This window comes from Pelodiscus sinensis, chromosome 13, assembly GCF_052426305.1.
Source record: "Pelodiscus sinensis isolate ZL-2025 chromosome 13, ASM5242630v1, whole genome shotgun sequence".
In the NCBI taxonomy this organism is placed as follows: Eukaryota; Metazoa; Chordata; order Testudines; family Trionychidae; genus Pelodiscus; species Pelodiscus sinensis.
Window position 1 is genome coordinate 21,326,025 of NC_143064.1, and position 24,858 is coordinate 21,350,882.

Sequence of the window (24,858 nt, forward strand, 5' to 3'; positions counted from 1 at the left end):
GGCAAACGGAAATTTGGGAATGAAAAATTTAAGCAGATCTTGTCTAATTTATTCCTAGGATCAAGGAAATCAACTAGTAACTTTATACAAACTGTAAGACCATATCTGAATGATGGGGCTCTTCAAACTAACACAAAGTGATGTACATCGACGTGATCCATTCCATGTGAAGCTTAGATGTCCCCTTTTATTAATATAGCAATTTGTATCTGTTTTTTAGATCAAATTTGCAAGACAAATTGATTAGAGCAAAAAAGTAATTACAGATTAAATTTAAAGGGACATTGCTAGGGTAAAACTCAAAACATATCCTGACCAAAACATTTATGTTTACGTATATATACTACCAATTTTAAATTTTTCTGCTACCAGAAACTGAAAAAAGCCTCTATCAGCCCTCAAACTCAACTATAAATCTTTTGAAATTTCTTTATATTATAGCACGCAAATCAGGATTAGGGTCCCATTGTTTTAGACAATATGGAAACACATTACAAGATGGTCACGAACAATTTACAATCCAATTTAAGAAAAGGCTCAACAAGTAGATTTAGCAAGCAGCTGAAGGTAGAAACGGGAAGGACAGACAAGAGTAACTACATGAGCCTGTCAACGTTACATAGCCTAAATAGCATTAAACTTGACCACTGATTCCATTTTAACCCTTAACTTGGTTTTAAGATTCCTATTTCAATTTGTATAAAAATATTTTATTTAGTTTGTGATAATTTTCAGGTTATTATATTAATCTAGTCATTTCCATGCTGCTTCTACTGGGGTACTCAAGAGTAGTCACCCATGGTTGTACAGCGATAACATCTACACACCCTCATCTTGCCTGCTTTATGATGATAATCTGAAAGGTATTGACGTTCCTACTGTTTTAATTTACAAATGACAGTGCCTATATGGATCCTAAGAACAGACAGAGAAGGAGAGCAGTAGAATTAGAATCTAGATCAGGGGTTTTCAAACTCTGGGTTGTGGTTTGTAAGGGCAAGCCACTAGCTGGCCACAAGATGCTTTGTTTTCCTGCACCTCCACAGGTACAGGTAATCGCATTTGTCCAAACCACTTACCACAGCTCCCATTGGCTGGAAACTGCAATCTGTAGCCAACGAGAGCTGCGATTGCCTGTCTCTGAATTATATCAGTGTTGAAGCTCCTCTTTTATAGCACCCAGGGTACATTTCAGTACACACGTGAACAATGAAAGATTTTAGGATGGCTTTAATTTCAACTGCTCCTTTTTTGAGAAAGTATGTGATGCTTCACTGACATTAACAGACACAATTACAGTAACTGGTGGAAAAAATGAATGTATAGAGCTGTATTCTTGTGCTATCACCACTATGCAGTACAATTAAGCATTTGGCAGTTTTATAATATTTAAATATATAAAGTAAGGTCCACCTTTCTGTACTAGCATCCTATGCAGCAGAAATGATCATGAGGACATATAGTTTACAATGCTCACGAGGAATTAACCAGAAATACTGATGACATGATTCAAAATCCAACCAACAAATAACTGAACTCTCCCAGAGACAGTAAACACAATTCTCACTGATGAATAGACTGTGTGTCATAAGCAATTACTTATACTAGGCAACTCACATTCATGGAAACATCTTGCTCTATTTATGATGTCCAACACACCTGACAATCTAGTAATTCTATCCACAACTACACATGAAAACTGTATTGCACCCAACTTGTAAATTTAAACCACTATAACTACTGCAAACCTCTATGTGGAGATTCTTTTTCTGATGTGTTTTTTTTTTCTACTTGAGGTTAAGTTGACTAGAACAGACCTAAATTTTGGGTGTTGTTTTTTTACCTCTCTCCTGGGTGCATCTGTTGACCAGGAAATCTAAGATTACAATCCATTTCATATAGACTGATAAAAAGCCATCTCTCAAGTCATTACAATCAACTTTCATCTCATTATCAAACCCACAACCACAATTTCAGTCTCTCTCAAATTGGTAATATTTCATTGAAAGACAACAAATTCAGGATAAAGGATCATTTCAAATTATTTTAGGAAACAGAAGCTGACAAAATACTGATCATTAAGCAGCCTCAATTTATAGGACTGTATGCTTATTGTGAAACTACTGGATAAACTTTGCTAATATTCTTGTTTGTCCAAATTCTGATTTTCTTGATATCAGGAACGCTTATTTCAATATTCCAAAGCTTCCTCAAGGAATCTGAACAACTTTGTGATGAGAAGACACAGGTGATCTTAACAGGAGAAATAATGACTAAACCCATCTGTGCTAGGGTGTGAATGACTGAGAAATGATAGGTTTTGCTTCTTTCTATATTTTCATAGGCAAGAGATTCAGAAAATGTATTAATTACATCACATATTAATATGGTATCTACTCCCAAACAGCCAAAGTCTGTAGTACCAAAGCTTGCCTCATGAAACATTCAGGCATATTTCATACTTGTTCTTTTCAGCATCCTGAACCTCTCTCATGGAATAAGGGATTCAAGTGACCTGAGATTCAGCCCTGCATAGGAAATTCCTCATTTGTTCTTTAAGGAGCTAAGCAAGCCAAACAATTCCCTTTAAAAAAAAAAGATTCTGGAATCCGCTGCACTGTGAAGTAACCTAGCAGAACATTTTTTAATTTCCTCTCTGGAATATTGTATTGTAAGGAAATACCTCACTAAACAGTTTAAAGATTCCCACTCTGACATGACTTGAGAGTGAAGGAAATCAAGAACAAAAAAGCCACCAGAAAAAAAATGAATAATTTTGGAGGAGAGGGAATTGCAGAGTCTGTGTGGAGACGGGATGACTTTAGTGGAAGGGTAGAGAAATCAGGAAAGTGATTATAAGAGCGGTGAAAGGAGGAATAAAACTGAGTTTGCTTTGAAAATGGATGGCTGCAAAGGGAAATGGAATGGGGAAAAAGTCTCATCAGGTACACTGGTTGGTGTGAAAGGGTGCAGATCATACTGTCTCCATGTCAGTGGCATTAAACAATATTTTATTACCATGAGCTGCTCCCCCACTACCCTTCTGCTGTCTATGTTCTCTACCATTAAAAACACATCCCAAAATTCATGACACTGCCTGTCTCAGCACCTTCCTTTGAAGTAGTCAACAGACAGGGCTAGCAGAGAGCTGTCTTGTGGGAGGAAGACTCTGTGTTTAGAGAAATGAGGAGACAATGCATATTTGCCCAGCACCCATTTCAAACCACCCAGTGTGTGAACTACGGATGCATAGTGCAATCATATACAATCATGCGTGAATGGAAACCCTATGTTATATTTTATGAAGCATCTTCAAGAATCACTCTACTGAAGTGATCCTTTGACAGTAACTAGAAAAAGGTGCAAACCTTTATAAAAAGGTGAAAATGGCGGCAATTTGAAAAATCATATGGGAGCTAATGGCAGTCAATTCACTCATGTCTCCTGTTTACTCGCCTGAAGTCTTTGCTGCAAAGAGGATCTCCCACTGCTTGCTGCAACTGAAAAACTGATCTCTTCAGTTTGGGAAAACAATTCATTAACCAGTGGAAGGAAGATTTATCAGTCTGTTTCAGGGTATAGGAGGCAATCCTGTTCTGAGCCATGTCTTCAAATGATCTTGTCTCTATACCACCTCAGCACTGCAAGCTGTCTGGATCTGCAATTTTGAAATATTTTGACTTCTGTCAGCAAATTGCTGAATTAGCTCCCACAAGATCATCAATAGCATACCTACAGAAGTAAGGTCTCCTAACCAGGCTGATGATTTTTCAGGATGATCTGGAAATGAGCAGTTATACCAGATGGAAGACCCAGAATCTCTCTTTAGGTCATATTCTAGCCATCTTGAAATGTCTTTTTGCCACTGACATTGCATAACTGCAGTTCCCTTAAAAGAAACACGGATGACATAAGCTGTCTCACTGTAAGGGGCATGTACAGTGACACATCATTCTTTTAAGGACTAACATTTCAGTATAAACTTCTTACTTTATATGGAATGCCTGCATGTAATCTATAGTTATATACAGCACCGTTACTTTGAGAAGCATGGCAGAAAAAACTACAGAGGTTTCAGGAGAGTCATTATATTACGGCCACCTCTTTCACTGCCCTTACCATGTCAGAGGCTTTCAAAGCATAAAATTAAAATATCTGACAATAGTCCCACCTTTCTCACTCTTTCAATGAAAGCTAATGGGATATAGTTCTCTATTATATTCTAGGAGGAGGATTACAAATTCTATAAAAAGGATACATTTAAAGTATAAATTAGCGATGGGGTATAAAGCACAAAGTTCAGATTGAAATTCTTCCAAAGTTTGATGGGAGTTCTGAGCTGGGGTTTTGGTTGAAGCCCCTCTCTTAAAATGAATATCTATTTTGGTCATTCTAAATTGCTTTTTGCTTATTTCAAGTTGGGAAGGTAATGGTCATTATGCTGTACTGTACTAGACTATAGCATGAAATCAAGAAAATATTAGTGTGAATTTAAAACATTATGAAAAATAATTTCTGAACATATCTACAGTCCATTCAAGAGTTAATAATTTAAATGACTGAGTTATTAAATCTTTAATACTACTAATTTTAGCATCAAATACTATAGCAAGCAGATTAGACAAAATCTTAACCAGTTTAAATTATTTACTAAATTGATTAACTGTTGGCCTGTAAACTTTCATTTAAAAAGCCACTGTAGTTATTAATGCTTGAAAAATTGTGATCCAAATATATATTGTACTTCTATAACTCAGACACTAAATTAGATTGTCTAGAAAGAAAAAACTGTTCCTGGTTTAGGACAAGCTTTATCCAGAGTAAGTTTTTGACAGACAAGATATAAAAAATGAAAAATGGTGTTTATGGTGAAAACACTGATCATTCTTCAAAGGAAACTTGTACCCATTTTGCTCAGCAGTGCAGAAGACATGAAGCTATTGTCACTATGAATTAACCGTGAAATGCATTATACTGAAGCTTTCAATTATGGCACAATTGGCACTTCTGAGGTACATGCTGGAGACAGTCACCCCAATGAAAATGAGGCCATGTATGAGCACCCAATTTTGGAGACTATACTCCAATTTTCAACCTGCACATACAGCCAGTAGCAAATCATTACTGTTCTCAATTTTTAAAAAAGATCTGTAAGCATTAAAGCTCTTTTATGTGTATTAAGCCATTATTAAAACAAGATAGTGGAATTTGTTCTCCCTTGTACTGGACTAGAAGATGTCCATTATTTTCATATTTAACCAATTTTCAGTAAAACTGTCACACACAGAGAAATATACATTGTAATGAAAAAGAGATTTAAACATAACAGCAATTGTATCTTGAATTGTGAGTTTTCGTGCTGTTGTGCCAAGACAACTTGTGCAGTTTCCCCTTAAAGCACAAGTATAAGTGAGTGCTATTCTTTACAGCATACATATTAACCTGAAAAATAAATGGTATATTTGGTTCTTATTGTTTTCAAGAGGTTAGAGGGGACAGGTTTAGTAGTGTCCAGCTTGCACCATTTTCACTAGATAAAGTATTATTTGGCTTTAGCCATGCATGCTTATTCCTATTTCTAAATGAGTCAGCTGTGTGGGGTGACACTTTTTTTTTTTTTTGCAATGAGTGTACTATGTAATTCCTGCAGCTTACGGTCAAATGTAGTATCAGTATATTGTCTGGCACAGCCTCTTTCTAGAGACTTATCTTGTTCTAGCAGAATGATGAACTACAACTGTGTCTCCTCTCTACCTAGGGTGTGTCTAGACTACATTCCTCTTTCGACAGAGGGACGTAAATTAGACACTTTGAAATTGCAAATGAAGATGGGATTTAAATATCCCGTGCTTCATTTGCATAATCATGTAATGGTGCTCTTTCAAAAAAGCACTCTTTCGAAATTGAAACCTCGGTCTAGACTGTGGTTTCAACCTCAAAAAATGAGGCTTACAGGATCTTTTGAAAAAGCGCCCCATTTTCGAAAGAACCGTGTCTAGACTGTGGTTTCAATTTCAAAATAGCGCTTTTTCAAAAGAGTGCCATTACATGATAATGCAAATGAAGCACGGGATATTTAAATCCCGGCTTAATTTGCAATTTTGAAGTGTCTAATTTACATCCCTCTGTTGAAAGAGGGATGTAGTCTAGACACACCTCTACTATATACCAGTTAAGTTTTGATACAAAAAACAGAGTATGTATTTTTGGACTATATCTATTTTAATGGTGCAGAACTGACTCTTAAAAACAAAACCATGCATCACTGGTGTCTTGTTCATGTGTCTTTGCAGAACACTGCTCTGCTCATTCATGGGCATGAAAATGGCTCAGTAACACTTTATAGTTTTTATACCCTAAGAACTTAACACCACATCTTTCAGGAGACACCAGAGATGTGTAATCTTCTGTGTATAAACCACAACTAAGATAACAGGATAACTACACTCAATAGTCCAAAATTTCAGTTATTGTATTACATTGGGAGGAAGTAGAGGATACCGGTATGAAGGCCATTTTCATTAAAAAGATCTGGAATCCTTACCTCCCAGTCCAAGTAATCACACACATCTTCAAAATTAGTGAGTAGAGACACTGAGCAGAAAAGCCGTGGCAGCTCATCCCTCGTCATTGGGGGGAAACGGCTATCTTTAAGGGCACTGTTGAAAACAAAACAGATTTTAAAGTACTACATTTCCCCCTCCCTAAATTGAGCTACCTAATGAACCAACTGGGAATAAAAAAAGTTAAGAGCAAAAATAAAAACTGCTGGAATGATGACTAATCTGACAATTAACTCTTAATAGTGAAATACACCAGAATTCCAAATCCTTTTTTCTTAGACAAATGGTTTCCAGATTTCATGTCTGGCCAGCTGATATGGTGACACCAACTGACCATAGTGTTCAATTAACTAGATTTCCTGGATGGTAACTCCTTGCTGAGTTGATTTTGCTACTCAGACAATCTTAAGGGAATATATACAGACCAATGACAAACCTGCTTTGAAAAGACTAAACTACATAATTTTGGGTGGCAGAAAGGATGGTATGCAGGAAAAATATGTTGTGACATCTTGAAAATAATCAGAATGGTAACATTATAAAAACTACTGTGTTTAACATATCAATGTAGACAATCTGAATAAGCAAAATAGTCATGCAAATTAAGAAATGTCAATGTAAAAAGGTAAAATACTTATAATGGTACCATCAAAGAGACTCAAATTTGTGAAACTAGAGGACTTGAAACTATTCTAGAAAACAGACGTATGATACGTAATAAAGCAGCTAATGGACAACCAAGCTAATCCTCTGCTAAGGTACCCGTGGGGAGGTGTGCGATATAGGAACGGGAGTTAAAGGAAAAGTGATACCATCTACATTCATCTCAGTAACATCTACATTACAAAAACAGGAGAAAGGGGTTAACCAGAGACGTAGGAAACAACTGTCAAGAGAGCAGCATATTGTGCAAGATTTGGTACAGGTTAGACCTCCCTGGTCCGGCACCCTCAGGACCTGAGTGGTCCTGGTTGAGGGATTTTTCCAGACCAGGTGTCATGACCATGACACCACGGGAGGTCATCTCAGGGCCCCGCTGACACCTCTCTCCCCACTTCCTGGCTCTCCGCACATCCCAAGCTGAGGTGTGTGCCAGCTCTTGGTTAGGGATATTAAAATTAGATTAATCAACTAATTGATCGACTATTCGATTAGTCGATCAGGGCACTTCCACTTTGAAATGTAGCAAGAGCCCTCTGGGCTGTTGCTACATTTCAAAGGCAGAAGTGCACGTGGCGTTCTGCCTTTGAAACATGCAAGAGCCCCAGCCAGGATTCTTGCACATTTCGAAGACTGAAACACCACTCCTGCATCCCTGCCCCCTCCCACAGACCTGGAACTGGGAGGAACTGGCTTTTAAGCTGTCTCCCCCCAGCATCCCCTGCTCTCTCCCCCACCCTCTGCTGCCTCGTTCTGATAGAGGCAGCAAGTGGGGGGGAAGTGACTAGTTGACTAGTGTGTCAACTAGCTGATAAGCTTTTGCTTATCAGGTAATCAACTAGTCAATTAATCGCTTACATCCCTACTCCTGGTGCTCTCCCGCAGCCCAACTGAGCTGTGCACCAACTTCCTGCCCCACCCCTGCCCCCACCCAGCAGTCCAGATGAGCCGCTCGCTGGCTCCTGGACCACTCCTGCAAGCCAGGTGAGCCATGAATCTCCTCCCACAGCCCAGCTGAACTGCGTGTCAGCTCCCTAGCCCCCCCTTTGCAGCCCAGCTGAGCCACGTACCAGTTTCCAACCCGCCCTCAGCAGCTCAGCTGAGCTGCCCTCCCTTACAGCCCAAATGAGCCATGGGTTGGGTTCCCAGGTCCCCACTCCCTGCAGCGTGATGGAACTCTCTGGTCCTGGAACATCTGTGGTCATGCCAGACCATGCATGTTGCTGGACCAGAGAATCTTGGATTTTAGAGGAGCAACCTGTACAAAGAAAACGGAGCAAACTAGAAAAAAGGTTAAATTGAGTGCAATACATTTGCATTTAATTTCTGAATTACAGATAGAAGATGGCATACAAATGTGCCTATGTTTAATAAGAAAACAACTGATTTGGCCAACCAGTAGTTTCAGTAAAAGAGGAGAATTTAACTGTTCAGAAGTTTAGTCTAAAGAGCTCTCTAATCCTCAACTGCCTTCATTTCCCACCAGCAATGTAGATACAGTCTGAACCCTATTTGCAAAAAAGACTAGGGAGAACAACTCTTGGATCTGAGGGTACGTCTAGACTATAGGGTTTTGTCGACAGAAGTTTTGTCGACAGATACTGTCGACAAAGCTTCTGTCGACAAAGAGCGTCTAGACTACATTCAATTCTGTCGACAAAGCAAGCTGCTTTGTTGACATAACAGTGTGGACGCAAAGGACAGTTTAGATGCAATAATGCCTTCTGTCGACAGAACTCTGTCGACAAAAGGCGTTATTCCTCGTAAAATGAGGCTTACCAGCGTCGACAAAACTGCTGAGTTCTGTCGACGTTATGTCGACAGAACTCAGCAGTAGTATAGACGCAGGTTTAGTTTTGTTGACAAAAGTCCACTTTTGTCGACAAAACCCTGTAGTCTAGACACACCCTGATACACAACTATGTCTCTAAGGGTGCGTCTACACTGCGGCACTAGCTCGAAATAAACTATGCAATCTGAGATAGTCTATTTCAAAATTTGGCGCTGTCTACACAGCACCAAATTTCGAAACAGAATGCTGTTGCAACAAGTCCCTTAATCCTCATGGAACGAGGTTTACCAGGATGTCAGAACAGCACGCCCGTTATTTCCATAGCATTTCGAAATAATGGGCATGCTATAAAGATGCGGAAAACACTATTTCAGGATACTGGACATATTCTGAAATAGCACTGCAGTCTAGATGTACCTTAAGGGTGCTTAGAGCTCATTGAAGCTTCTTGGTCAAATTCAGCCATTGTATAAAGAGGTGTACAGTCAGTCCCATTAATGACAGAATTTGATTCAATATACAATTGTCCGGCATCCAGTGGTCTGGCATTCCTGATAGTCCGGCAACCAACTGGAACCTGGAAGTGCTCCGGCCAGCCGGACAATTGGAGCTGCCCAGAGGTGGCAGCGGAGAGTGGGCAAGAGGCAGGCAGCTGTTTAAGGCAGGCTGGCGGGGGATGCAGCGAGGGGTGAACCCTCCGTCGTGTTGCAGGGAGGCAGTGGAAGCCCCGTGCAGCCAGCTTGCAAGCGGGGAAACTCAGCTGCTGGTTTGTACATGGCGGCGATGGAGAGGGGGCGAGAGGCAAGCAGCGTTCCCCGCCGACCCCCGCCCGCCTTAAACAGCTGCCTGACTCTCACCCCCTCTCTGTCGCTGCCACTTGCAAGCCGGCCGTGCATGGCTTCCACTGCCTCCCCACAACACAGTGGAGGGTTCACCCCTCGCCACGCCATTTCCCGCCGACACCCCCCACGCAGTGCAGGTCCCAAGATACCCGTCACAGCACCCCACCGGAATACCTCCCGATACTCCAGCATCTCCGATAATCCAGCACCTCCTGGGTTCCAAGGGTGCCGGATTATTGGAAGTCTATTATAGTTAAATTTAACTCAGATGAGAGTTGGATTGAACAGTGCAATAGACTCAAAAAAGTTTAAATTGAAACAGGGAAATTATTGTATGTATACGTGATCCACAGCTAATATTCTAACACCAAATAGTGGCAAAAAGAGAATTCTTTCTCATGAAACAACCTTTTAAAAAGAATTTAAGGATTTTATTGTGGAGTGACATCTGAAAAGATTCAATGAATCTCTACTGGAACTACTGATGGGGTAAGAATTACTATAAACTCCTTTTCTAACTTTGGTAGTTTTACACAAAAGAAAAAGAGAAATATCCAATTTCATTTTTGGATGGAGTTAAATGTAGTTCATTGTACGGACTGATACAGGATGAGGTGTTTGCTCTATGTAGCATTAAGGAGTATTTTTAAGCCTCAAACCAGTGGTGATAGAGAGATGAGACACAGAAAACATGCAGCGTGTACAGCAAATAGAAGAGCTAAGTATCTTTTTATGAATGAGAAATATACTTATTAGGAAGAAAAGATCAAAGCTCTGAGAGCAGCTTTCCTGCTGGGAAAATTCAGGTAATACAGGTTGAATACTTCTCTACTCTGGCACCCTGGGGACCAGACTAGTGACGAACTAGAGAATTTTCTGGACCACGGGAGGTCAATATTGTCTAGCAGCATTAACAACACTTGTACTGTTTACTGGGCTGTTAGAAGATATTTAGGGATAAATTAGAGCTAAATAACAGCTCAGAACATTGAGAGCCAGGACTCTGGTGGCTGTAAACAAACTCTATGGGATTGCGGGAAACTTAGCCACACCCATGAAAAGTGGACATCTGTCTAACTAATATCATTCCGGATGACAGATATTTCTGGACTAGAGAGTTTCAACCCGTACCAATCTTTGTAAAGCCTCAAGAACTCTGGATGAAACATACTATATACATATCAACTATGATTATCATTTGCAGGATTGTGAAAGTACATTTTTATATGTGATTGCCTTCATTAGGTCATCCCAGAAAATTATATTTTCTAAGACCCCATAAAGTTATTTGCAAATCCAGATACACAACTGCTGCAAATTGAAAATCAGACACCTGTTCTTCTCCCTCCCTTGTCCCAGTGACATGGAGCAATATCAGAAACCAAAATCTATTTTAGACATGATAAAGTAGTGATAATCAGAGGCCACATTTGCCTTGTTTCACTCTCTCTTTGGTATCCTTTCTGGGTTTGAACAAGGTACTGCACAACATCATGCATAACAATCAGGTCAAATGCCAGTGGGAAAAAATGGCAATTGCGGAATAGACAATAGATGAAAGCACCAAGGATAGAGCCAGACTTTACATTGATGAAATTAGAATTGATATAGCCATAAATACTACTTACACTGTAACATCAGTATCACAATGTATAAATAAGTTACATGTATTACTGGTTTCTAAAGAGATTACACACATTTGTGATTCTCAGGCTGGAAGGATGAAATGTTTCTTCGTCTAAAAGAGGTTAAGTACCATTGCAAAAAAATGTACATAAACCATTGTGGGTTACAAATTACTATTTCAAGGCTTAAACTGCTATTTTTTAGAGTTACTTAACAGAACAATTCTCAACCGCATTAAGTTATGAAAATTGTTTGATCAAATAACTTTACATTGCTTACTACAGAAATCACATTAATGTCTCAGTTTTAACTAAGGTCCCTATGTGCTACTGCAATAGTAAATAAGTAATGTTCTGGTGGACAATATGGACAAATCAAAACAAATCTGAGTAATGGCCAAGAAATGAGGGTGCTGCATTCCTCTCACTCCCAGCTGCCCAGAGGAAAGGCAGAGGAGGAACACAGCAGGCACTGAACTTTCCCCTCGCTCCCTAGTCACAGGAAGCAGGAAAAAGAAAAGCAACAGCAACAGGGTAAGTGCGGTTGCAGCCCTCCTATCCCTCAAAATGGTGGCTGGGAAGGGGAGGGTGAAAGACTCGGTGTTGGGGCAGTCCGGGAAGGGGGTGCGTGCCCCGCTGCTTAGCAGAGCCCGGAGACCAAAGTGCCCCAGCGGGGCTGCCTACTACACCGCAGTCGGGCTGCAAAGTACACCCCAGCTGGGCTGCCTCTGGGGCCGGAAGTCCAGCGTGCTGCAGCGGGGCTGGCCGGTGTGTCCAAGCTAGGCTTCCCCGTGGAACTGGGAGCCTCGACGAGGCCTGTAGTGCCTCAGCTGGGCTGCTCAGTGTGGCAGGCAAGGGGGGATGGGGACTGGCAGGCTGGTGATCCTTCCATGAAGACATATGGCACAGTCCAATACGATGGCTCAGTCTCTGTGGCTTTCCAGATTCGTAGTGGAATTAAGCAAAATTGATGATCTCTGGATCTTCTCCTTGCTACAAAGTTTTGGTTTCTCAGCTGAGGGAATATACTTTCACACAAGAGCTGATGGAAAATTGTTCAATATTGCAAGACTCGGATCTAAACCCAAGACTCAAGAGGCCTTTATCCTCTTTGCTTATGATGTAACAGTGATAATCCACACAATCGCCCATCTCCAAAACTCCTAGATAGTTTTCCCAAAGCCTGCCAAGACTTTGGACTTACCATAAGCCTAAAAGAGATGAACATTATGTGCCGAGGTGTCAACGAAGCACCGTCCATCAAGATCAACAACTATGAACTTAAAGTGGTGAAAGAGAAACACTTGGGATCCACTATCACAGTCAACCTCTCATTCAAAATGGAATTCAACACTCACATAGCAAAAATGACGATATCAATAACTAGATAGAGCAAGAGGGTATGGCAAAACAACAAACTGACAGAACACACAAAGATCTGTGTGTATTGTGCATGTGATATCAATCACACTTTTGTATAAGAGTAAGACATGGACCTTATACTCTTTATCAGGGAAAGAGGCTCAAAAGCTTTTATGTGTTGCCTTCCTTGAATCTTTGGAACAGCCCAAAAAGTTGAAACATCACCTTTAAATGTGATAGATGCACCAGAGATTCTCTCTCTCAAGTTGGTCTCTTCAGCCACAACTGTGGCCACCACAAAACTGAGTAAATTCTTTACCCTGGTCTCTCAAGACTGAAGGATGCCTACTAGTAGTAAGTTGTTATGATCACATTGTTCAATAAATAATCTACTATATCATCTTTCCATTCTCTGTGGGGTCAGCCTCTCATATTCAGACCATCCATTATGCCAAATATCAGGGTCTTAACTTTTTGCTCGTTGTTCGTTCTGCAGATATGCCCGAATAGCTGTGACTTCCGTTGTATAACCTTCTATAGTAGGTTCTCTTTCTGCTGTATCTTCCTACATAATTCCTCGCTGATGACCTTCTGCATCCATCCTATTCTCACGATCTTTCTATAACTCCTCCTCTCAAACGCCAATATCCTTCTCTTCAAATCTTTCATTATCACCCTTGTCTCACAACCATACAACATGCTCTTGCTTTCTCTATTCTAGTCACTATTTCCTTCTTTCAGTCTAGATCAGTGGTCTCCAACCTTTTTACGTCCAAGATCACTTTTTAAATGTCAGAACAAGCCAAGATCTACCACCTCATCCTTCCCCCAAAACCCCACCCACTCCTTGAAGCCCCACCCTCTGTTCTCCTCTCCATCACTTGCTATCCCCAACCCCTATATACTCTCAGGGTACGGCTACACTGCCGCTTTTTTTTTTATTCTGTCTAGACTGGGCCAAATGTCAGAAGAACCCCTTCTTTCGGAAGCCTCCTTATTCCTCATGGAACAAGGAATACAGGGGTTACCGAAAGAGCATGTTTGCTGTTCTGCTAAAAAAAGCGGAAGAACAAACGCATCCCTGGACACAGAAGAGTTTTTCCAGGATACCTCTGGAATCCCGGAAAAACTCCTGCAGTCTAGTCGCACCCTCACTGGGTTGAGACGGGGTGTGTGGCTCTGGGGTGGGAATGAGGGATTAGGGTGTGGGAAGGGGTGGGATTTGGATGCGGGAGGAATTTGGATGCAGGAGGAGGTGGAGAAGGGGATGCTGGCTCGGAAAGAGGGCTCCAGGATGGGGAGTGTTGGAGTTGGGGTACTGAGCAAGCCACATGCTTGTGGATGTGAGGGTGCAGGAGTTTGGGTTGGAGTACATGAGGGGCTCAGGGCAGGGAGGTTGGGAGTAAGATGGGCAGTATGTGGATGGTGCAGGAGTATTTGACAGAAGACTGAGGATGTGGGGCTGCAGGAATTTGGGGAAGTGAGAGGCTCAGGATAGGGGGTTCCAGTGTATGATAGGCTCAGATCTAGGGTCCGGGGGTGGGAGGTACAGGAGTGTTATAATGCTGTGGCCAGATGGGGGCTTGGCCCCAATTGGGGGTTTGTTGGCCAGGGTTCATTTTTAAATAAAATACTATGTCAAACACAAAAAGTTTTAGCATTGTCTTTATTTATGAGAAGGGCGAGGAACCTGTATTGAGTCAGGGGTCACTGGCCCACAGAAAAGTCAGTTGGGGCCACACAAGTGAGATGCAAAAAAAAACTCCTCCAACCCCCCGCCCCAACCTCACTAATGTGGCCCAAATTGTGGTGGTGGGAACAGAGGACATGGTACTGGGGAAGGGTGCTAGTGGATGCTGGGGCAGGGGCAGGGTACCAGTGGGTTCTGCGGCAGGGGACAGGGTGCCAGTGAGGACACAGGGTGCCAGTGGGGACAAGGTGCCAGTGGGTTCTGCGGCAGGGGACAGGGAGTCCCCAGCGCACGCCTCCTCTAGGGATTCCTTCCCCCTTCCCCCCCAGTAGAGGAGGGAAGCCCAGGCGTGCGCCTCTTCACGGGACTTCTAACCCTCACACCCCACGCAGAGAAGGGAAGCCCTGGCGCACGCCCTACCTCCCTCCTGCACAGAGAGGTCCCCAATGCGCCACAGACCTGCTTTGTGGTACGGCACTGGCTGTTTGGGGGAGGGGGAGCAGCCTGAGCAATTCCTCAAACCCAGGAAGTGGCACGCAGCTGCTGGACTTCCGTCCACCCCGCAGGAAGCCGGCACTACCTCCCTTGTTGCTGGAGGTAGGCAGTGGGGCTTCTTCAGGTGGGGAGAAATGGGGGTGGGGGAGGGTCCCAAACGCCTCGTGATCAACTGGTTGGGCTTCCCAATTGACCAGTCAATCGCGATCGATGAGATGGTGACCACGGGTCTAGATGATACATCATGTTGCTCCCCAAATACGTGAACTTCTCTATGTTCTCTAGTTCTATCCCATCTACACTGATCTTCCTTCCTATTTCCTTATTTCCAAATACCATTGTCTTTATTTTATCAATATTATAATCAGTCCATACTGCTTTCCTTCATCATTTAGCACCTGCACCATTCTCACTAACTTCTCTTCATCATCCTGGATGATAACTATATCATCCACGAATCTCAAGTTGTTTTGCTGTAGTATAACTATCCCACAGTATTTAAAACCATATTTATAAAATCATAATGCAATTTGCATGTATTTAAATTATTTTTAATGGTGAATTTCCATTTCTTCTGTTTGGCCTGCTCTCTTCCTAAAATCAGCTGAAAATGTGTTCTTCAATATGGCACATACTTTATTAACAACAACAATATGTGACAAAAGGCAAAATATGGAGCTTTCTGACAGAATAAATGCTTTGCAATTTGTTCAGGTTGAACCTTCATAAACTGGTACTCTCTTGTCTGGCAACATCTGTGGTCCAGGAGCACCACAGATGTTCCAGGATCAGAGTGTCCAGGTGGCGTGCTGGGGCCTAGGAGCCCTGGGGCTGGCAGGGTTGCAGGCTGCAGGCAGAGATCTGCTAGCAGGGCCAAGCCCTGCTCCTCACAGTTGAGCTGCTGGGCACACTTCAGAACCAAAGCGGGGCTGCCCAGCATGCCCCAGCTAGACTGTTCAGCAGTGCCGGGCCTCCCAGTGCATTTCAGTGCGGCTGCCCAGCAGGGCCAGGAACCCGGCACACCAATGGCTCAGCCGGGTTGCCCAGTGCACCCCAGCGGGGCTGCCCATGGGGCCAGGAGCCTGGCGCTCTGCAGCAGGGGTGGCTGGTGCACCCCAGCTAGGCTTCCAAGTGGAATCGAGAGCCTCGGTGGGGTCCGGAGCAACCCAGCTGGGCTGCTCAGTGCAACAGGCAAGGGGGGATAGGGACTGGCACTGCAGCAAGGCCTGTGGTGGATCCAGGGCTGGAAGGCTCGTGGGTGGGGGGCAGATATGACGTCCCCGATCCAGCAAAATCCCTCATATCCAGCATCAGTCAGATCCTGAGAGTGCTGGACCAGGGAGGTCCAACCTATACTAAAGATTTTCATGTTTGCGGTTTTAAGAACAATAAACTGAGGTAGGTGATTAGACTAAACTAGAAACAAAATCTGTAAAACCTTCAATACTGGCATATTAGTCACCAATGTATGAGCTTGCTATTGCTACCTCCTTTCCTTCCTTTTGCCTATCTCCACTCCAGATTCACTGTCACCTAATTTGTTTTAATCTATACTATAATCTCTCTTCAGTGCAGCAAGTTTTTCTATACAGAAGGCCCCTGACTTGCGACCGCCAGAGTTCCGACCCCCTGCATTTACAACTATTTTTGTAAGTGCAGAAGGGGCAGAAAACCCCCAACTTACGTCCTCAGATGGCATTTACGACGGTGCATGCCACCTATTGTAAATGAAGGTTTGAGTTACGACACCCATGACTTGCGACGCTTCCCCAGGAACCGATCGTGTCACAAGTCAAGGGCCTCCTGTATACCTAAAGGGATAAGATTCAATGCAGAAATAAAAACATTCCTGTGAAAAGCCAGAACATTAAATTATATTGGCTGCCCACATGTAAAATAGTCTGTCTATATGTGGAGTTATGGAAGCAGTGTGGTCTAAGCGATTACAACAGGGTACCAGGATTCATAAGATCTGAGGTAATTACTGTCCATTTTCCTTCATACAAGACATGCAATACAACTCTGAGCATTTTACAAATAACATTCAAAATTCTCCAAACTGCATTTTTCTGACAGTTTACACTAGATTCTGGAGCACACTTCACATTTTGGATATTGAGAGAGATAAAAAAATATAACTGTTCAAAGAAGCTAAGGGTTACTCAAAGGATGGGAGACAAGAAGATATATGGGTAAAAATCACAGAAATGAGAAAGAGAAAAAGGACTTGTTTAGGATAGTCTAAGATGTTGTAATTAATAGAAGCAGCTGGGCTGTAGCAGCTGTCCCTTCCCCCGCCCAACTCCATTTAATCAGTTGACCGGTTAAACTTAACTTTTAACAGGTTAACATATTAAATGGGATTTTACATGCCTAGGAAAAGGAGATGTATAGCAGAATGTTTTAAAGAAGCATCTCATTATTCTAAACTGGGGGGATGGAGCGGGAGAAATAAGTGGCCCACAGGCTAGACACTACCATTAGTCTTCAAGTCAAAAAAGTAGACATGGGATGTAATGACAGAACAAAAACAGAACCATAGACGAGGCAAGAAAACCACTGATACAAAAAGGCTGAATTAAAGTAAGACTTCAGGAGATATAAAAAAAAAACCATGGAATGAACCAACTAATATGGCCAGTTAAGCCAGGTATCAGAATTGTGCAAGTTGACATGACATTTTATATAGTGTCACTGATCTTACTAAATTATATTTACAGAACAAGTTATCTTTTTAAAAATGTATTAAGTAGAAGCTAAGCTCTCTGCAATAAAGAAAGCAAGTTTCTTCCCTTTTCTCATAATTAAATTTACATACAGTTGTACTTTTAAAGCAAGTTACAAAGAGTAAGTTTCAGCAGAACTGTTAAGTAGACATGATTTCATTTTACCACACTTAAACGCATGCTCAATATTCCACAGTACAAAGATCAACACAGTTTTTATCCCAAATGTTTACAGCAGAACTTTAGGTGTGATATGTATGGGTAACAAACAGTGTGATAGAGATGGAAAAAATATGAGAATTACAGCAATGAGATCACATGTTATTCAGATATAGGCATATAAATATTCAGATGATTCAGTTAAAAGGTTTATTTCAAAAAGATATATTGCTGACTCACTTGTGAGTATTCAAAAAACATTAAGGAGGAATCAGAACAAGGACAGGGAAGACAGTTTATAAATGGCATAGCTGAAGGGATGGAGAGGTTTGTGGGAAAACTGTACAAACTGGGCACTGAATTAGCATCTCTAGAAGACTTTAAATAGGTTATGTAGCCATATGTAGAGTTATGTTGGTTACTGGAAATTAGGTCAAGAAATCTAAATATGAGGCAGTGGAGACATTCAAAGATGAGGGAAAATACAAGTATCATTCTACTTTTACAGATAAAATAAACGAAGCACTAAGAGGTTAAGTGATTCATGCAATTTAAATGGCTTGCACACAGTGAACCAGAATTCTAGGACTCACATGTCAGGATTTCAAAAATCTATTATTTAACTCTTTTACACCCATTCTTATTCTGTACTGCTCCTGAGGGAATTTTGAGCCAAACTAAAAATATATATTTTTTTTTTTACAAACTCTGCACAAAAAAATAAATGTGAAGCATAGTAGTGAAGACTACAGGCCACTGGGTTGCATGAAAGTGAGAGACCCTCCCTCCTCTCAGATATGGATTCAGTGGTCAGGCTGCATCTAACCCTGACACAATTCAAAGTCCAAGCCTGTTCTAGAAACACCCCAAGGCCCTGCCCTTCCATGCCAGGTACATCAAGAGACCAAGTGAGAAGCAGTCTTGCATGCATGCCTAGCCCTGGTCCCCAAACCAGGTGAGGGTCAGGCTGGCTCAGTGAGGCAGGATCTAATGTGGTGGGGGAGGGGAGTTCAGAATGGGCAATCGGGGTAGAGATGGCACATTGGGGGGTTCCAAATTAAGGTGGAATGGGACTCTGCAAGTGGGTGTGGGGGGCATCTGGGTCCAGTTGTTTGGGGCTCATGGGGGGGTGTCCAGGTGAAGGGAGACTCATTGGGTCCAGGCACAGGGAAGATGAGGCTTTTTGAGATGAGGGTTCAGTGGGGGGTGATCGGAGTGGTCTGAACGTGGGTGGGGGGAGCGAGGTTTGGCCATGTGGAGCTCCCTTTACGGTGACCCATCCCCTCCATGGCTAAGGAGTGATAGAGGCAGGAAGCAGGAGGGAGGGGAGAAGAGTGCAGAGCTTCTTGCAGCTGAGGGAGGTTTATTGGTGTGGTTCTCAGGTGATCCCACCCCCAGTACCTTCTTCCAGAGGAAGAGGAAGTCCTAACCTCCCCTGCCCAGTCAGGACCAGCAACTGAACCCGGTGCAGAGTAGGAGCCACAAGCCAGAGCATCCCGGACCCACTCCCACTCCAAAATGATGCAGCTGCACTTCGGTGAGGGGCACATGACCACTCTTAGGGTACGTCTACACTACAACGTTAATTCGAACTAACTTAGTTCGAACTAAGCTAATTCGAACTAACGGATCCAGACTAAAAAACTAGTTCGAATTAGCGTTTTGCTAATTCGAACTAGCATGTCCACATTAAGTGGACCCTGAACCAGGCTTAAGGATGGCCGGAAGCAGTGCTGGCAGGGCATCAGAGGAGGACTTAGAGCGTGGAGATGCTGTCTCAGGCTAGCCGAGGGCTGTGCTTAAAGGGACCCGACCCCAACCCCGGACAGACAGTTCTCAGGGGTGCCCCGCTTGCAAAGCAGTCCTGGCTTGGATTGCCCGGAGTACCCACACTGGGCACATCACAGCACTTGGCCATCAGCCCGGCTGCACTTGCCGAAGGCTGCCATCGGGGGAGAGGGAGCAATTGGGGGGCTGCAGGAGAGCTTCCACCCCCAGAAGCCCGCAGAGCCAGCCCAGTCCTCCCCATCGGGGGCGCATACCCCATTCCTCCTTCACCTCCTTCCACTTACCCTTCCCTAGCCCCTCTTCTTGATGTACAAAATAAAGGACAATTGTGTTCAAAAATGGAATCTGTCTTTATTGAACAAAACTGGGGGAGACTGGGAAAAGGAGGTGGGAGAGGGGAAGAGAGAGGGTGGGAGAGGGGAGGGCAACTAAAATGATCAGAGGTTGGGAACAGGTCCCATATGAAGAGAGGCTAAAGAGCCTGGGACTTTTCAGCTTAGAAAAGAGGAGACGGAGGGGGGACAGGATAGAGGTCTCTAAAAGCAGGAGTTGGGGGGAGAGGGTGCATACAGAAAAGTTCTTCATTAGTTCCCATAAAGAAGGACTAGAGGACACCAAAGGAAAGGAATGGGTAGCAGGCTTCAAAGTAGTAACAGAAAGTTGTTCTTCACAAAGCAAAGAGTCAACCTGTGGAACTCCTTGCTACAGGAGGCTGTGAAGGCTAGAACTAGAACAGAGTTTAAAGGGACATGAGATCAAGTCATGGAGGTTGGGTCCATGGAGTGCTATTAGCCAGGGGGTAGGAGTGGTGACCCTGCCCAAGGTTTGTGGAAGGCTGGAGAGGGATGGCACAAGACAAATGGCTTGGTCACTGTCTTCGGTCCATCCCCTCCAGGGTCCCTAGGGTTGGCCGCTGTCGGCAGACAGGCTACTGGGCTAGATGGACCTTTGGTCTGACCCAGTACAGCCATTGTAAGCTCAGGGCTCAGGGTCGGGGGTCTCAGTGGACCACCTTGATTTTCATGCACACCTGCTCCTGGGTGGCCAGGCTGGCAGCTATCCTGCCCTAGCCGGCCACTTTCCTGTGCCTAGTGCGGAGGTCGTGGACGAGATCCACGATGTCCGCACTAGACCAGGCGGGTGCCCGCCTCTTGCGGTCCCGGGCAAGCTCCCGGGAGCTGCCAGCCTGGTCCCAGGAAGAGGGGGAGGGCTGGGGGGCATCGGGTGGGTGGCTCGATCCGTGCCAGGTGCAGGGTCTGCTGGGTGGGTGCTGGCAGGCTTGCACCTGGCATGGGCACCGTAGCCAGCCCGTGCCCCTTTAAGGGGTCCGGGGCCGGGAGGGGGGCAGTAGAGTTTCCCTGGTGTTGGCCAGAGTGGCCACCAGGGAAAGCTGGGGAGGGCTAGCCTCCCACTAGTTCGAATTAAGGGGCTACACAGCCCTTAATTCGAACTAGTAAAGTTCGAACTAGGCTTAATCTTCGTGGAATTAGGATTACCTAGTTCGAACTAAGTGCTCCATTAGTTCGAATTAAATTTAATTCGAACTAACGGAGCGCTAGTATATCTCCTATGAAAGTTAGTTCGAACTAACGTCTGTTAGTTCGAACTAACTTTGTAGTGTAGACATATCCCTCCTGCTTCCCTTTGCTTCCTGTCAGAAAGTCATTTTTTGCAGGAAAGCAAAGAAATCTAAAAGAGACAGGATGTGCACAAAAGTGTAGACTCTCCCCAGGAGTACCTCTTGCTCACTTTTACTGTTGTGCAGAGCATAACGGTGCGACTCCCAAAGGATTAATCAATCCAATTTCAAAAAATCCAATTTAAAAAAAGGAAATTTCTATAAATTTGTGCCACTTTTTAAAAACTTACTTTTGCCGCAATAAGCAGTGTTTCCTACATTTGGAATAGGAAATATGGCAATCAACTGTAAATCTACACCAATGATGGTAACTGTTTTGGCTCCAGTGTTGTCAGCAACTCTCATAAATCCAGGAGTGGCTATGAAAATATGTGTTAAAAGATCCAACTTGGCAAGATAATTCATCTTTCACACAATGAAGATATATTAGACATTTATTTAAAGACCCTATGAAGTCCTAGTGGCTTCATATTTGTCTCTGTGCCATACCACCTGAACTGCAGCTAGCAGAAATACTCTAGCAAAAGACACCTTGCTAAAAGAAAGGGGATTTTCTTCCACAAATTGATCTGAGGAACTGGGTCTGGCCCACGAAAGCTCATCACCTAATAAACCATCTTGTTAGTCTTTAAAGTGCTACATAGGTCTGTCTTTTGTTTTAGCTAGACCAGACTAACACGGCTGCATCTTTATCACTATTCTGCTGGGAAGGTATGTTGCTTTAAGGCTCCTGGACATGGTGCACCAGTTGTTCCAAAACATCCTGAGAATTACTGACCTGTAGGGCACACTGAAAAGCTCACCTATTATTTTTTGCTTGTGGGGAGATATGTGAAGATAAAGAGTGACAACAGATATCATGAGTTTCATGGGCGTGTGATAAGATATATTGTTTTTTCCATTTACAGTATATATTAATTCACACCTTCCCCCTCCCACCCAAAAAAAGTTTTAAACGTCATTGATATCTTTTTAATGAACTTCCTCCTAGCAGATATCAGTATAATTCAGCTTGGCAAAGTTAGACAGCCAAGCACTGTGTAACACAATGCTAATTTTTAAATTAGAAAACCAATGCAAAGAGTGCAAGCTCTAGAAGACAAGCATATTACCTGTTCAATTTTCCTGGCTTTTTCTGTGTAGAAAACAGACAGCCTAATGATTGAGAGAACACACGCTAAACAGTGATAAGTGTCAAATCGTAAAAGTAAACAAGAAATCCACAAACTTTGCAGATTTCAGAAAGACTGGGGGAGTGATAAATAATGAAGAAGACTGACCATTGATAAAGAATGATTTGGATCACTTGATAAGCTAGGTGCAAGTTAACGAGCAAATAATGTGTTTCAATATGGCTAAATATAAAGATATACTTCTAAGGAACAAAGACAGTTAGCCGTATTTACAAGATGGGACACTCAATCCTGGGAAGCAGTGTGTCTGTAAAAGCATGTGGGGTTTTGGTGGACAATCAGGTGAACATGAGCTTTCAGTGCAGTGCTAAGGCCAAAAGGGCTAATATGATTCTTGGACTCATAAACAGGTCGTCTCAAGTAGAAGTAATGAGATTATTTTATTTCTGTATTTGGCCCTCGTCTGAACTCTGCTGGAATATTTGGCAATTTTAAAATCAAAATGATCTGGTCCAGGAAACTATGCATCTACCAATGTCACATTTGACAATTCTTGATCTTGATTTACTGCCAGTAGAAATTTGCCAGCATAAATATGAATTGCAAAAAGTTAATTCAGACGTATCATCAAATCACTTTAATGGAATTAAGCAGGGAAAAGAATTTGTTTACATTGTCTTACTTTTGGGGCAGACTGCAAAATTTCCAGGCAACAAAATAGCTGTAAATGACATTTCATTTCCTGAGCCTCCCTTACAGTTATAAGGCAGACAGACAAAGAAAACACTTATGTTTCCTGAGTGTTATATGGATAACTGGCAGGCACAATGGTAATTTTTTAGAACACGCTTGTTGCAATTTGGTTCAGAGATCATGCGGCTAATGCTAACCTCCCTGAATTAGTGGAATGTAACAGGCAATGTCTAGTGCATTTTTGGTTTTTTAACCAATTTCTCAAGTTTCTTAAATTAGGGGTACGCTAGAATGTTTCCTCCAATCTCAATCCCTTGCACAGAAGTCCATGCACTCATTCTTCTAGTAGTTTGAATTCGGCTATCTTGTCTTAAATGTCACTTTTGTTTTCTAGTTAAGCATATTAATGAAGATAATAGGAAAAAAAAACAATTTATGTGAGCAAATTCAAAAAATTTGCAACACCAAATATGATGGAAGTGATAGTGTTCAGCAATTTGGAAATGATAAATTGATCTATCATCTCCTATTGGAATAATAATGTGTATTACTGTATTTTATATGAATAATAATGTGTAGATTATTGTATTTTATATGAATTAATAATTATTCCAAATAGGAGAAATGTAACAGTTTCCTTAAATATACAAATCCCTCTCTGCAGGTTTATCAAGAGGAGACAGTTTCACATATTTTTCTTTTATGCTTTAGAAATAGATTGTTGTAACATTTACCTTTGAAAGAGAAAAAATGTGTATTAGTCTTAAACAACTAGTAGTGAATGACCTACAACTTTAGTCCCGTTAAAATGCCATATTCCTTTAATGCTCACTTTGAGGTTTTTCAAAAGAGCAAAAAGTCCATTTAGATTTAAAGACTAAAATTAATTTTAAAGTCTGAAGAAATAAAATAATCAAAAATCTAGAAGACAAGAATTCTTTAACATTTAAAAGTCTTTATGGCGTCTTTGCAAGTAGACCCAGTGCTGCCCTTCTACCGGAAGGGGCCTGGCAAGGCTGTCAGCTCTGCTACTAATCATTAGACTAATGAGTGAATTGGGACCACCATGGTTTTTAACTAAATATTCCATCAGCACTACTGCAATGATTGTCATTATGGAAATTCTGCTGTAGATCTAGAAGACAAGTATGTTCCCAATTTTGTACACCTAGTCTGATCATCAAGCATATAAGTATAATCAGATGTTCTCCACTGTGTTTGACACCCAGGGCCCTACAGCTAAGGAGAGAAATTGAAAAAAATCAAAAGAAAACATCTATAGAACACATTACCCTCTCTACCAATTTTAAAACAATCCTAGATACAGCTATTACAGCAAAACTCCGATGGTCCGGCATCTGATGGCCCGGCACCATCAGGAACCCGGAAGTGCTCCGGGCAGCCGAACCATTGGAGCTGCTCTGCCCCCAGCTTCTCCGATTCAGCCACTGCTAAAATTGACCAGCGGCTGAATCGGGGAAGCCAACCCGGCAGCCCCCCAGCTGCTCTGCCCCAGGCGTCCTGATTCAGCCACTGCTGAAACTGACCAGCAGCTGACTCCAGGAAGTCCAGGGCAGAGCAGCTCTGCCTCGGGCTTCCTGGAGTCAGCCGCTGATCAGTATCAGCAGCAGCTGACTTGGGGACACCTGGGGCAGAGAAGCTGGGGTGCTGCCGGATTGATCCAGTAGCGC

General features: G+C 42.7%; 1 protein-coding gene across 5 annotated transcripts in view; it reads right to left on the bottom strand.

Moving 5' to 3' along the window:
* Positions 1–24,858, bottom strand: part of AMMECR1 (AMMECR nuclear protein 1) — a 157,290-nt gene that overhangs the window by 12,780 nt on the left and 119,652 nt on the right. For 4 of the 5 annotated variants that reach the window (XM_075940919.2, XM_075940920.2, XM_089781849.1 and 1 more), the window contains one exon: positions 6,545–6,659. In XM_075940919.2, coding sequence (XP_075797034.1) covers positions 6,545–6,659 — 115 coding nt within the window. Of the gene's footprint in view, positions 1–3,736; positions 3,890–6,544; positions 6,660–24,858 lie in introns of all 5 variants that reach the window. The other variant, XM_089781852.1, reaches the window with a different exon arrangement.